The sequence below is a fragment of the Arvicanthis niloticus genome, chromosome 26, assembly GCF_011762505.2.
Source record: "Arvicanthis niloticus isolate mArvNil1 chromosome 26, mArvNil1.pat.X, whole genome shotgun sequence".
NCBI classification, from domain to species: Eukaryota; Metazoa; Chordata; class Mammalia; order Rodentia; family Muridae; genus Arvicanthis; species Arvicanthis niloticus.
Genome location: NC_133434.1, coordinates 16,117,396 through 16,131,439, shown reverse-complemented (window position 1 = coordinate 16,131,439; position 14,044 = coordinate 16,117,396). Strand labels below are relative to the sequence as shown.

General features: G+C 43.4%; 1 protein-coding gene across 12 annotated transcripts in view; it reads right to left on the bottom strand.

The window, feature by feature from the left end:
* Positions 1-14,044, bottom strand: part of Cadm1 (cell adhesion molecule 1) — a 322,515-nt gene that overhangs the window by 46,412 nt on the left and 262,059 nt on the right. For all 12 annotated transcript variants that reach the window (XM_076925046.1, XM_076925040.1, XM_076925035.1 and 9 more), the window contains 2 exons: positions 9,440-9,577; positions 7,582-7,740 (listed from right to left, as the gene is read on the bottom strand). In XM_076925046.1, the coding sequence (XP_076781161.1) occupies positions 7,582-7,740; positions 9,440-9,577 (297 nt within the window). The remainder of the gene's footprint in view (positions 1-7,581; positions 7,741-9,439; positions 9,578-14,044) is intronic.

Here is a 14,044-nt window from a genome sequence, read left to right as displayed (position 1 = left end):
TATAAAAGGAAACTCTTAAAGAGGTCTGAATGGCTTGCTGGCAGATTACAATTGATTTCATGCCAGTCTGACCTTGCACTCCGTTCTGTGATCTCCTTAGAAGATGAAACTCAAGATTCTGTAACCTGTATGTCAATTTCCTATGCAAATGATGACACACAGGCTCCTCTCAGAAGCCAGACCTTAGCATTATCAGATCTGTGATCCTCATCCCCTTTGACTAGGATGCCATCTTTCCCACGTGGCAGAGAGCAGAATTGAGACCAGGGGGAGTGTCCTGATACCTTGGCAGGAGATCTATTATCCCAGGGGGACCTGCAACTTTCCCTCTTTTTCCTAGAAGTTCTAAATCAGGGCATGCTGACATTAAATGTTCTTTTACATGGCTACTACAACCAGGCCCAAGGGCTTTGCATGAAAATCTCTATGACTACAAGGATTTGAGTGCAAATCTCCAACTTCCATGTTTCATTTTCATTTAATGTTCAGAAACACACTGAGTGTGGGGTTTGACGCCTGCAGATCAAGGGCTCACGTTTCCAGCCCCCATCCCCCAGGGCAGCACCAGGACAGCTGCTAGCAGTCTGGCTAGGAGGGGGTCTGGGTCAGTCCCTGTGCACTGGAGCTTGGAGAACGCGGTGACTGAGGAGTCTGTCAATCATGGAGGATTACTGCAGTTTGGAGTAGAACAACAATGCAAAGATTAACCTGAGATTTGGTTCGTATTAGAAGCTGTTTGAGCGCAAAGCAAAAATCAGCCCCTACAATTCGGTTGTTTAAAGTGCCCGGGGAAGACAGCTTTTTTAATGAGAAGAGGGCAAAACAGAGCACCCAAGGAGACTACACACCCCTGGCTGGGAACAGGTCCACAGCTCTCCCAGCGAAGGGGAAAAGGGCAGATTGTAAAGTGCTTACTTTTCTATTGTTTTGAGACATTAGTGACGAATCTCTCCAGTTGATTGTTTGCTCTCAAGGTGAAAGATAAGTGTTTGGTTTGCATTACTGAAAATTATACTCCATCCCTATAACCACAACGGCTGTGAGGCTGAGGCAGGAAGATTTCCATGAATTGGAGGTCAGCCTGGGTTACAGAGTGAGTTCTGGGAAAGCCTGGGTTACTGAGTGAGACTCCTGCCTCAAAACAAACAAACAAACAAACAAACAAACAAAGGAAAGGACAGGAAAAAAACCAATCAATTATACTTCTTGAAGAAGGATGGGCTATCCTAAGAGACTAAGACAGACATGAAACAACTCTGCTTAGAGCATCAGCAGCACTGGACAATGCCATCTCCCCTGAAGAATGCACTAGGTATTTAGTGGATGTTAAAATTACTGCTCAGTACAACAGGATCAAGTTGTATTCCGTGCCCTGGAGAGACATAGTTCCATTGACAACAGGGTCCATATTCACAAAATGCTTCCCCACAGCTCTGAAGAAATCTTCAGGATCAGAAGTATTACTGAACAATGATGCTCTGTGGTAAGAGAGGGTTTTTGTTTTGCTTGGCTTTTAATACAGCACATATGAGTTTTTTGCCTGCATGAATGTCATTGCACCATATAAGTGCCTAGTGGACACAAAAAGGCATTGGCTCTTCTGTAGCTGGAGCTACAGATGGTTGAGCTGTCATGTGGGTGCAGGGAACCAAGCTTAGGTCCTCTGGAAGGACAGTCACTGCCTTTAACCACTGAGCCACCTCTTCAGCCAACTTGTCTTGTTTTTAAACCCCAGGTTTAAAACTAAAAAGGTACCAGGGCCTGGTACACAGGAGACATTTAACAATGCATCTGTAGGAGTGACTAAATTAGAAGGAAAATCAGAAAAGCAGGAAGCATTAGGTCATAGCTTCTGTGCTAGCTCTACCAGAGGAAAATAATAGTAACAAATATATAAGTCTGTCTTAGCCTTCAAAATACGGTCAACAATCTGTTTGTCTGTTTTGAAGGTCAAGCCAGCTCCCCAAATTTGAGGACCAGCCCAGGCAATCTGACTATTGAACCTGCATTTTATGGCACGGTTACCTGGCATTTCTGGCATCTCTAGGGACACCATCAAGAATTTTGACTATTCTTTTTACATATTAGAGGCCAGTGTCACAGTCATCTAAACCTTCCACAGAATCAGACTCTTACAATGAGCTAAAAACCATTAGGCAGAGTGTACACTAGGAGACTGACTAGCTTCACTATGTAAGAACTGGATCTGGACACAAACCAGAGCCATCTTTTATCCACTCAGCTCAGTGACAGCAGCACTGGCTTGTCTGTGGGGCAAAGCTACAGAAGGCAAATGCCTTTCCCTCAGGGATCATTCTCAACCTGCCCAACCCTGCCCGCTTTGGTCCTGTGGGGCTGTATTATACATAGTCCACAGGAAACTTCAGGAACTCTGAGCTGTCCCTAGTTTGGACTTGTACAAAGAATGCTAGGTTACAAACTGGGCTTCAATCGGGAGTCTCTCTGCCTTGATTGCTTCTCTTAAGGAATAATAATCACTGAAATAACCTCTCCGAGACCCAGCTCGTTGCTATATACACTGGAGCCTGTAGGACACAGGACCTACAGACCAGACCGCAACAGACCCAAGCTGAGAATACAGCTGTTTCACTTTAAGAATACAACCTGGGAACAGAATTAGCCTGGGAGAGCGGGGAGGAGCCGAGAGCTGCTCCAGGAAGCTTTATCCTCTAGCCCAAACAGGAGAGAGCTCCCAGTTTCCAGGTTTTTCATCCTCCATCACCACAGGGCGCTATCAATATCACAGAAACACTCATTTTGTCACAGATAAAGAACAAATTTTGATCATCTCTCCAATGCCCAATTTTCCTGTAGCTGAGGGAATGGGAGGTGGGGTGGGGGGAGAACCACCTACCCTTCTCTAGACCTTGGATGGATGGGGATATGGATTTATAAAATACCTGGCCACATCCAGTCAATAAAACTCATTTTGAGAACCATGCCCACGTATGCGATTCGCTGTCAGGTGGTAATCTGGGCAGGGGAGTTGCTCCAATACTGGCTTCTGGAAGCTTTGTTTAATTTTCCCCTTCTAGATTCAGCTCTTCATTTGTTTCTCTCATTTTATAAATGGGCAAAACCTGAACAAAATGAGGATTTCTTGCAAAACATTGTAAAGAGCGAGCCTATGGTGGGAAGATGGAAACACACAGCAGTACCTCCAGCTCCTGCTCCCTGGCGGCCAGAGCAAGGCACGCAGAATTCCATACTGGGGGTCACAGCTTCCCTTTGAATTCCCAGCTTCTGTAGCCGTGTGTTGCCACCTTGATGCTATTTAGACAGTTTTCTTCTAGCACGCAGACAGTGAACTGGTCTCGTTTAAACAGGCTGATATTTGACAGGAGCGCATTCCCTCAGATCTGAAGCTGTACTAACTGTGCTACACACGCTTCTCTAATCAACCATGGTGTGTAAATGTGGGTAACACACCTATCAGGCGTTTGCGAGATGGGGAAGAAAAGAAGTCGCACAGAAGGACTTTAGGGGTCATACAGCTCAGCGTATTCAAAAGGCACAAGCGTTCTCTGCGTAGCTTCTAAGAAAGCACAGCTCCGAATTCTACCTTGCTAACATAATTATTTTCTGTTTTAAACGTTTAGCTGCATGCTGCTGTACCCTTGCTGGGCCTCAGAACGAAAGCTAGCAAATAAGAGCCCTACTGTACGTTCTTCATTGCCAGCGATGTTCCTAGGAGAAAACCTTATTAATGAGCTTGGAAACGAGCGCCCAACAGGGGAATGTCACAAACAAGAGCGGCTAATGCCCCAGAAAATCAAATAACTGAACACTTGGCTGGTTGTGGTGCCTTTCATATTTATAATAAAAAAGAGGAGGGGGGGACTTTAATTCACTGATTCTGGAAGGGTCAACACCTTGCTGAACAAAACAACTCATTTATTTATGTTCAGAAATCTCCAGATGATAAATTACATTGATGTTAATCACTTCAATGCATACTACACAATTAATATCTGTACTCACCAAAATTTAAGGGTTATTAAAAGTATGACAGCACACACATCTGGCTGATTTCTCACATAATTGGGCACAACAACTTCTCCTGGTACCACAAACAGAGGTGCTAACAAACAAATACCACAAATACTGGTTCAATTAATTAGGACTCGAATCCACAAGACAAAAAAAAAAAAAAAAAAAAAAAGCAATGCCCAGTTACAGCTCAAACCTTGTCTACTATGTAACATGGAGGACTCCATCTTAAGGGGAGAAGTACACTCTTCTTTTTCTTTTACGGCTCCTCCCTTTGTCTCCTTTCCTGTAGGAAAGTCAATGGCACAGTGAAGGAAATGTCATTTCCCTTTGAATGCCATCTGTAAAGCAGAACCTAACTTGTATGGGATTCTACCACCAGTCACCTAGCCCTGCTCGTGGCCTGGTTGGCATTCATTTATCTTAGATGGAGCAGAGAGCTCATCCCATAAACCCTCCTTGTCCAAACTGGCCAGGATGAAAACAGCTGAGGCTACTAAAGGGTTACTAAAGGGCACTCAGACCAATGTGCCTCCCAGGCCTTCTAACTCGGACAGAGTGTGAAGGTTGTGAAGGGGCTCACTATCTTCTGGTAACTCTATGTTGATTCCCTGATGATATTCTGAAGAAATCTTTTGAACTTACAAAGGAGAACGGTATATTTTAAATTCTTTAGATTAAAACACATAATGAACAAAATCCATAATTTTACAGCTTTTACCACACAGATCATAGTTAGGTTAAAACAATAAAATGGCCCATGGGAAATAGGTCTTATCAGTGATTGAAGAAATTATCGAAAATCTACTGGGTAGATGAACTCCTTATATTGCAAGCAAAATGTGGTAACTGATTTAATCCCACCCCCACCCCCCCAGGATATTATTATTGAAGGAGTTTCTAGAGGTTAGTGACCCCATAAAGGTGACAACTTCAGGGATTTGAGTCAACTTAAAAGTGGGGAGAGGAGAGACGTACTGTTATTCTTCATGGGTATCTCTAGTAACTCAGTGTGTACACAGACTAAGAACCCTTCCCTTAGACAGTGATGCATGTCTGCAGAGAAAGCACTGCTGTGAGGGACTGGAGCTGGGCTCCCACCAGTGGACCAGTTGACTTAGGACCTAGTGCACCTGGCCGTCAGCCTTGGGGACAGGAGGCTTTTGACAGGGAAGAGCTACTGGTGTTCAAGGAGACTCAAGTTGGTTGGCAATGAAGCCTTTTCTTGCTGGCTGATTTCACAAGGGTCAGCACCGCTCTGGGGATGGAACGATATTCATAGACTGAAGAGTCGGGTGATTTTCTTAAGTTCTAAGAGTCTTAATTAAGATTACAAACCAGACCCAATTCCCTCTCTGAATTATATAAAGTGCTGCAATTTATATCTTCCTTTATGTAAGATATTTCCATCTATCTATCTATCTATCTATCTATCTATCAAAAGCACCAAGAATATAATGCTTATATAATTTTAGTTGAGGCAAGAACAGAGTCAGCTACCAAAGGCTGCCTTGGTGAAATGATCAGCAGCTGCAGACTCATTTTTTTGAAGGTGTTACAGTGACTCCCCTGAAGGGAGGAGCCCAGGGTATTTTGTTAGATTGGAGCCAAATGGATTCAGATACAGAGCTGTATTCATTTTCGTGGAAGGACAAATCCCTCTTGAGTCTACAGAAAATGAAAACAAGGCTAGGAATCATTACCACATTTTCCAGGGGTAGGAGGTAGACTGCCTGAAATATTCTGCATTTGGCAGTGAATGTAATTTTGTAGATGGGAGGGGCTATACTCCACTTAAAAGATACTCCGGGAAACTACTTAAAGGTTTAAGGGTGGAAACTGGGTGGATATCCACTCAGGACTCACAAAAGAGCTAATGTATTATTAAAGCTAATGGGCCCCTACAAGGAACGTTAATGGATATTAAGTTTGCTTAAATGAATTACATATTAACAAAGTCACAAGAAATCTAGTATCTGCCAATTTAGATAATATCTGATCATTTCTGTTTTCCCATTATAGGGACATTACACCACAATAGTTTTAGTGATATGAAAATTATAAGCATGATGCTCATAATGAAGCTATATAATGAAGTAGAGGAAATGAATTAACAAGAAAAACCTGCATCTCTAATGTAAATTGAGCCATGCTCGCAGGGCAGGAAGAGGTTGGGATAAGATGGTCTCCTATAAGCAAGTTTATAACTTTCCCTACATCTTGTTCTACTTGGACAATTTAAATACACAATAAAAGGGGTATCAGCTGAAAAATGGCTTCCAAAGGCAAATTCAAGTCCCCAAAACCCATGAATATGGCCTAATTTGGAAAAAGAATCTTTGCATGTGCAATCTTAAAGATTTCAGGATGAGAAAACTCTTGATCATCTGGGTGGGCCCTAAACTTGATGACAGTGTGTTTCTACATGACACATGGCCTCCTGAGTGATGGGAACAGGCTATGAAGCATCACAAGACCATCAGAAAATACACATATTTATATTATAATTTGTAACAGTAGCAAAAATTATAAAGTATCAATGAAAATAATTTTATGGTTGGCGGGTCAACACAACATGAAGAACATAAAGGGCCAGAGCACCAGGAGGGGTGAGAACCACGGCCATAACCCCTTGGGGACCTCCCAGAGCACTGCCCTATAAAAAGCAAAGGGACCCTCTACTAAGGTCTTTGGAGAGAAGGTGGTCCAAATAAGCCCTTGTTTTTTTTTTTTTTTTTGCTCCTTTGGCATTTAGAAATGTGAATGGATTTCTGTGGTTTTGGGACAGGTCTGTGGCACTGCCAATTCTTATGGTGGCCCTAAGGCACTAACATAAGAATTCCCACAGTTGGCAATGTCTTTACCCCATCAGATCCCTGATCATTGCTCGCCCACCAAACCCTCGCAACACCATCCACAGGACATATTCCACTGTATTCTGGGACTTCCACAGGCCAGACTACAGAAGAAAATCTTTTGATGAAAAGTGAGAGAAGACAGCCACTTGGTCACAATCTTGGATGGAGCATGGCTTTGGTCAGAAAGATCACTCCATCCTCTGCATTAGAAGCAGAATGGCCTGAAGGAGAAGACAAGGAGACCTCTTTTTTAGTTTACAGGGGATGGTTAGGGACGTCTCACTACCATGAAGAATTATGGATGAAGTTTAACTAAAGCTAAATAGAAGATGCACATTAGAACAAAATATTGGTACAAAATGGGAATAAAAATATAAACATCTAGTGTTTATGATGAATTTGGGAGGGAAGAGGAGCCACCAGAGACTTAGCTGGCCTGGGAATGATGACTTTTCAGTCAACACTGAAAGTCACTGTGAAGCAGACTGGCACTATTTTAGCTTCCTGTTTGAGTTAGAAACAGCATCTTTACATTCTCATTGGCACTCGGTAATACAGTAGCATTTTAGCAGAATGCTCTTTCGATTACTTTTCTATCAAGATAATAGGGAGAAGCCCCATCTATAGCATACAAAATGCATACAGACTTCCAATGAATGACTGCCAGAAGCTTCCAAGCACTGGCCTACAAACAAGATGCGTGGCTACTCACACTGCACTTCTAGATACCGCTGGGTCTGCAGGTTTCCAGTGACCGCAGGGTGCTCCACCTGACAGATCACTGGGACCCCATCATCCTCCTTGTGTACCTTCAGCATCAGCTGACTGGTCACAGTGTACATGTCCGACCACTCTTCCACCTCTGATTTGCCTGTGGGAGACAAAACAGATCATGTGCCTTTTCTTTTCTTCCCACCCCCAACAGTGTTATTTTAGGTACCATGATGTCAACGTCATAGGTCAGGGCAATCTGGGACTGGAGACCCCATTAAATGGTTATTTCCTTTAGTTTCCTTCTTTTCAGCATTGTCTAACAGTAGTTCAGATACATTCGAAACCTAAGCAATATAAATAATTTAAATTCAAATATGGTTATTTCTTTTATCTTGGAACCTCCTGCCAAGTCAGTTACAAGTTCAACCATCTTGACCCTTGGCTGCCTGTGGCATTAGGAGGAGGAAGAGAAAAGTCTTTCACCCCCACAACCATCAGAACTTCAAATATCTACAAGGCTGTCATGCCACTGAAAACCTAGGGTGAAGTCCAAATCCCCTAAGTAATTCCGTCAGCAGTGGAGACAAAAACAAGCTCCATTTACATCCACAATTAAGAGGAAAAGTAACTTAATGGATTTATATAATTGAAATTGTAATTGAAATGTTTAAACTCTGAGACTTCTGGAAGACCACAAGAAATGCTGTGGCAGTGGGCTAGAGCAAAGAAAGATACAGGGCTTTGGGCCAGACGGGAGACAAGTCCAAGAACACCCAGAGAAGGAGGGAGAAAGTTCCGGAGGAAGTGAATAGGCCTAGGCAGCACTCCCGAAGCACGATACGCCATTAACTTTCTTTGAATGTTTTGTGTGTGCTGGTCCACATTTAACGGTTCAACTCACTTAGACAGAGAAACTCCTCCCTCCCAGAACCACACCTAGGAAGTAGGAGTGTGAGACAGAAGGAGCTTTTAGAGGTTGGCTGGTCTCCTTTTCTGGATATAGACTCCCACATCACCTTTCCCAAAGGGCCACTTTCTTCCTCACACTGGTTACTTATTGAATGAGCACACATACAGTCCTTCTTCTGCTTCAGGTGCTTCCCCAGTGCTTTGTAAATATTTATTCATTTCATCTTCATAATAACACCCTAGTATTATGGTTCCCTTTTTAGAGGAAACTGAGGCACATGGCTGCGTAGTTCTATTAGAAAAGAAACGAACCAAAGGCTGCCAGCTGTGAGTAAGCAATAGAAAATGCCCACATTTCTACAAAACAGGGCTATACAAGCTGCCTTAGGGTCACCCCAAAGGCAGACTCTGCAGAAGAATTACATGTTCACCAGCAAAGTCATCTCTGTAAATTCGTAAGTGATATAAGCTCTCGTCTGCAAAGTTCTTAGTCAGTCTTGCAGGAGAGCACATAACCACAGCTCACAGAGGGTGCGATGCATGTTAGAATGAATGGCCTGGAAGTTTAAAAAAACACACAGCATGAAAACCTGGGGTTCTGTGCCATCAAGTCACCACAAAACAGGATAAAAGCAGTGAAATTTGAGGCGCAGACAGAGACAGCCTCAGACTTCGGGATATCCCTGACATAGGCTCTTCCTGGTCTTGAAGCATTCACATTTACAGTTTGGTTCACCAGCAGCTCTCAAAGCACAGGGGGTTGGATATGAGCAAAGGCAATGAAAGCCGTCTCGTTCTGGCCTTAGACGTTTTTGCTAATTGAGTAGAAACTGTATCTGAATGGATACTTTTGGTTCAGGAGCAATTGTTTGTAACTTCCACAACGGCCCACTTGCTAGAGTTGAGGGCCTGCTAACTGCTTCACGCCTGAGTAGTCTCCATCATACCTTTGAGTTCCTTGTTCCCTTTGAACCACCGGATGGTCGTAGCTGGCTTGCTGGCCATGGCAGTGCAGTTGACTTCAATCTCCTCCCCTTCAACTGCCGTGTCTTTCTGGATATCGATCATCAAGTTACGTGGAGGGACTACAAATTAAACACATGCTTTATAAGCAGAGGGCTGGCTTATGAACAGATCTTCCCCTTCCTTAGGGATCAGTGTTATTGTTACCAATAAAGAGGCAGACAAGGGACACTGCTGATGGGATCACTTCCAGATGACAAAATAAACTGCTAGAGAAGGGGAAGAACTGGATAGACAACGTCCTGTAAGCTGGATCAGGCATAATCAGTTAATTCAGAATGTCTTTCCTAAATGTCTCTTAGTTAGTGACCAGTGACCAGTCTCCAATTCCTGAATTACCACAGAGTGAGGATTAACAGTCCAGATATTTGCCATTAGAAAATGGATAAGGAAAACAGGTAGAAGATGAAGAGGAACAGACACTATTGAAATCAATGACCTCATCTGGAAGCTCCTGAAAGCAATAATTCTCCTTGAACCCAACCCTTGGATTTCAATCTCCATAGGAAAGACTTCAAAGTCTACTAACAACGATAAAAAGCTTGGAGTCCCTTAGAAGAACCACTCACCACAAACACCGATGGAAAAAGTATGCCTCAGAGCCGGCTCCACTGAACCAGGATTGAAAGAAGTTGAGACATGCTCTTGTCCTTCAGTGAGCAGAGTGCCACTGGAAAGAAGGTTCAGCAATACAGGAAATGCCAGATCTGTGCGAGCATTTACCATACTCCCAATTCTAATGCTCAGATCTTGGAAACCAAAGGAGAAAGAGATTCCCAAGCGCTTGAAAGGCACTCAGATATCAGAATTAAAACACTTTTCTAGAAGCATATTAAATATCTCTGTAATAAAATAGTCAAAACAAAAGGCTTGAGGGTCGACACACTGAGTAGCAATCGAGGGTCTGCACGTGACAGTAGTGATGACTGGAGCTATCTTTTTTTTAAATATGAAACTGAGTTGAAGGTGAAACTTCATACAACATGTGGTCCTACCTCAAGACTGAGCCTCCTGAAATAAAAATCAGTAAGAATACAGAATTCAGTAGTGTGAGTCTAAGAATATGAGCCCTGGCCACCATGAATAAGCAAAGACAGGGCTGAGACTTATGATTAATAAGTTTCTCAACTCAGAAGAGAAACAAGAAATTAAATATGTATAAACATGCCATCCTGACCATCAAGTTGAATAATACATCTCTGATGCTGCTTCAATAAATTATGGGATTAAACCATGTTATTTGGGATTTCCAACTGTTCCAGTCCAATGTGAAAAGTCTGTCCACAGAAAGACTTTCATACTGAATTACAGCGATTGAAAAGTCTTATTGGGTCTGATGAAAAGGGGGAAAACAAAATGATTTGTTGCATATGTTTCTCGGCAAATGGCACACTGTGGCGGCAGGGAGGGGGCAGCCGCTGGAGCAGACGCTCTGCTCTCTGTTCCCACTGCACGAGGAGAGAACCACGTTTGCTCAATCAGGTAGCTTGCTAATGTGGTCTGGCCCAAATGAGTACTTTACTTACTCATGGCAAAGAACTAGCCTGGCTTACATTTTAAAGACTAAGCAGGAGACAGTTTAACATCCAGTTTAGCGGGGTACATCTGATGCAGTTTTTTGAGACAGAAAAGGGGGGCAACAAGAAAATTGGTCTGATTTGGCTGACTGTGTCCTTTACATTGTTTATTTGTGCAAATGACGGCCGTGAGGGCCACAGACGGCCGTGGCCACGACATACTCTGGATAAGCAGACAGTGCACTCTGAGGACAGGATGGTAGCAACAATGAAGGGAGACGTGCTCCTGTGGGATCAGATGTTCCTGGAAACCACCTACGAAGCCTAAGGAACAAAAATCTTGGAAAGTGACAGCACAAGAGAGGTACAGAGGACACCAGGGTGTCAAAGGCCACAGAGGTTCCAAATAAATTGGAGCCTAGAAGACAAAAGGCAGCCTTGTGGTCCCGGGGGAAATAACAACAGTGATGAAAAGGTCCTTGAAGTTGGCACACTGAACACTTCCTGATGAGAACAATAATCACTAATGTCATTGTCGGAGTCTGGTGCTAAGGACACAAGAGAGGCAAACAGCTAAAGCCACACTGACAATGCTGTAAAACCTCCGAAAGGAGCATTTCTCCCACTTCATGAGAAACACGGTGATGGGCACACAGAATGCAGACGCTTTCTTAATGGGAACAGATCCATGGGTACCTGAGACCCCACCCAGGCACTAACTCTCAGGGGCACTTGGCATGGATGCTGTCTGTCGGTTGTGTTCTGTGTTCTGAGCATCTTGTCCTTGTTCTCTCATTTTTTATGGTAGGTCTGACGATACATCCAAACTCCTGCCCTGATGCCTCTCATAGTCTCCCCTGCCCACTCATTTCTTTCCTCGTTACTTTTCTTAAGGGCAGGACTGTTCCTTTCAGCACACAGTTTCAGAAGTCCTTGGTCATTGGGCTCTGTGTTTCGGGGCCCTTAGCTGCATAGGACCATACACAATGATGGGTGAGGCTGTTCATATCATGGCAGAAAGGACGCAAGCAGAATGGACCTAGAAAGGGCCAGGGTAGGAGGACACTGCTCCAAGGACATGTGTCTCATGGACATTTCTTTCAGGGAGGCCCTGACCCCTCTTACATAGATGCTATCATATTACAAATCAATGCCATGAAGAATTCATTGATTAGGTGGGACACCTCAGGATCTAACCACTTTCCCAAAGCATGGCAGCTGGTGAAAAAGCCCAGAACACATAAAGCCTTAAAAGAGATAATCCACATTCAAACTCTAACAATCTCCAATAGCAGCTCTTGGGGGAAAACTTTTATTACCTCCATTTGGTCCTAAAGATGTGTCTGTTCCTCCCACAGCACCAAAAATGTCTGTTAACTCAAAGCAGGGAACTAGTTGAGCAGGTGTCTTTGTGAGATGGTAGAATATCTTTTGGATATATGTTCAGAAGTGGTATAGCTGGGTCTTGCGGTAGAACTATTCTCAGTTTTCTGAGAAACCACCAAATTGGTTGAAACTACTAGAGTGGTTGTCCAAGGTTGCCCTCCCATTAGCAATGGAGGAGTGTTCTCCTTGTTCCACATCCTTGCCAGCATGTGCTGAACTTTAGTTTGTGATCTTAGCCATTCAGACCAGTGTAAGATGGAATTATACCCAAAAGATGCTCTCTCATCCCACAAAGACATTTGCTCAACTACGTTCATAGCAGTTTTACTCATAATAGCCAGAAACTGGAAACAACCTAGATGTCCCTCAACTGAAGAATGGATAAAAAAAAAATGTGGTACATCTACACAATGGAATACTATTCAACTGTTAAAAACAAAGACATCATGAATTCTGCAGGCAAATGGATGCATCTCGAGAATATCATCCTGAGTGAGGTAACCCAGCCCCCAAAGGATATACATGGTATGTACTCACATATGAGTGGATATTAGCCATAAAACATAAGATTGTCCACACTACACTCCACAGGCCCAAAGAAGCTAAATAGGAAGGAAGCGACAAGTGAAGACGCTTGAACCTCACTGAGAAGGGGGAACAGCCATAAGAGGCAGATGGAGGGAGGGAACTGGGTGGGAGAGGAGATGGAGAGAGGACTGGAGGAGTTCAGGATCCAAGTAAGGAGACAAAACTAGACAGGAGTACAGGACAGGAAAACATGACCAGCACCTTTCGACTTTTATTTGGGGGCTGGAAATGTGACAGGTGGTTAAGGTTCATCTCTGACTTTCTCCACCACTGGTCTTAGCTATGTGCCTTTTACCTGTTGTAAATGGTGCACTGTATGTGCCTGTGACCTTCAGAGTAATCGGGTAATTCTGATTCCCAGGATTACCCTCCAGGGCAGCTGGCATCTTCTTTACCTTAAGCCAGGGAAAAGTGTGGAAAACTCCAAATGCCAGAAAACATACCCTGTGTAAAACCACAATGTGCTTGTGTGTCATTGAGGTCATAGGTCATCGTTTTTGAGAAGTAGTGCAGTGATTTCCCCAAGCCCATAAGTAGTTCTCTCAGTGTTGTGAGCAGTGTTGCTCCTTTTGGTTGAGATCAGAGGAAGAAAGAGGCAAGTGGGGTGGGCTGTCTGGTTACTAGTAAGTATAAGGTTTGATAATTTGCATTTTTTGGTGCTAAAAACACACTTCCCTCAGAAACGCCCCCCACATGTAGAAATTATTTAGTTTGAACTAGACACACTCACAACTCGACATTTCTTGGACTTTTAAAGAGCAACGAAGAATTGGACAATACAGATCAGGTGACTCAAATTTGCCGTTCTGAAAGCAGAAAGTTGGAGATGAGAAACTTATTTTGGCCTCTGAATCCTATCCCACTTTTTCTCCTTAACTCCATCCTGATTTCATAATATCTATTCTAATACAAAAGAGGTAAAGTATGAAAGCCATTCTACAAAAATGAATTCAAACTGTTGCTAGCCAGAGAACACACATCCATGACCCACTAAACATATACAACCAGTAAGAACTGCCTGCAGCTGTCAGTGGAAAC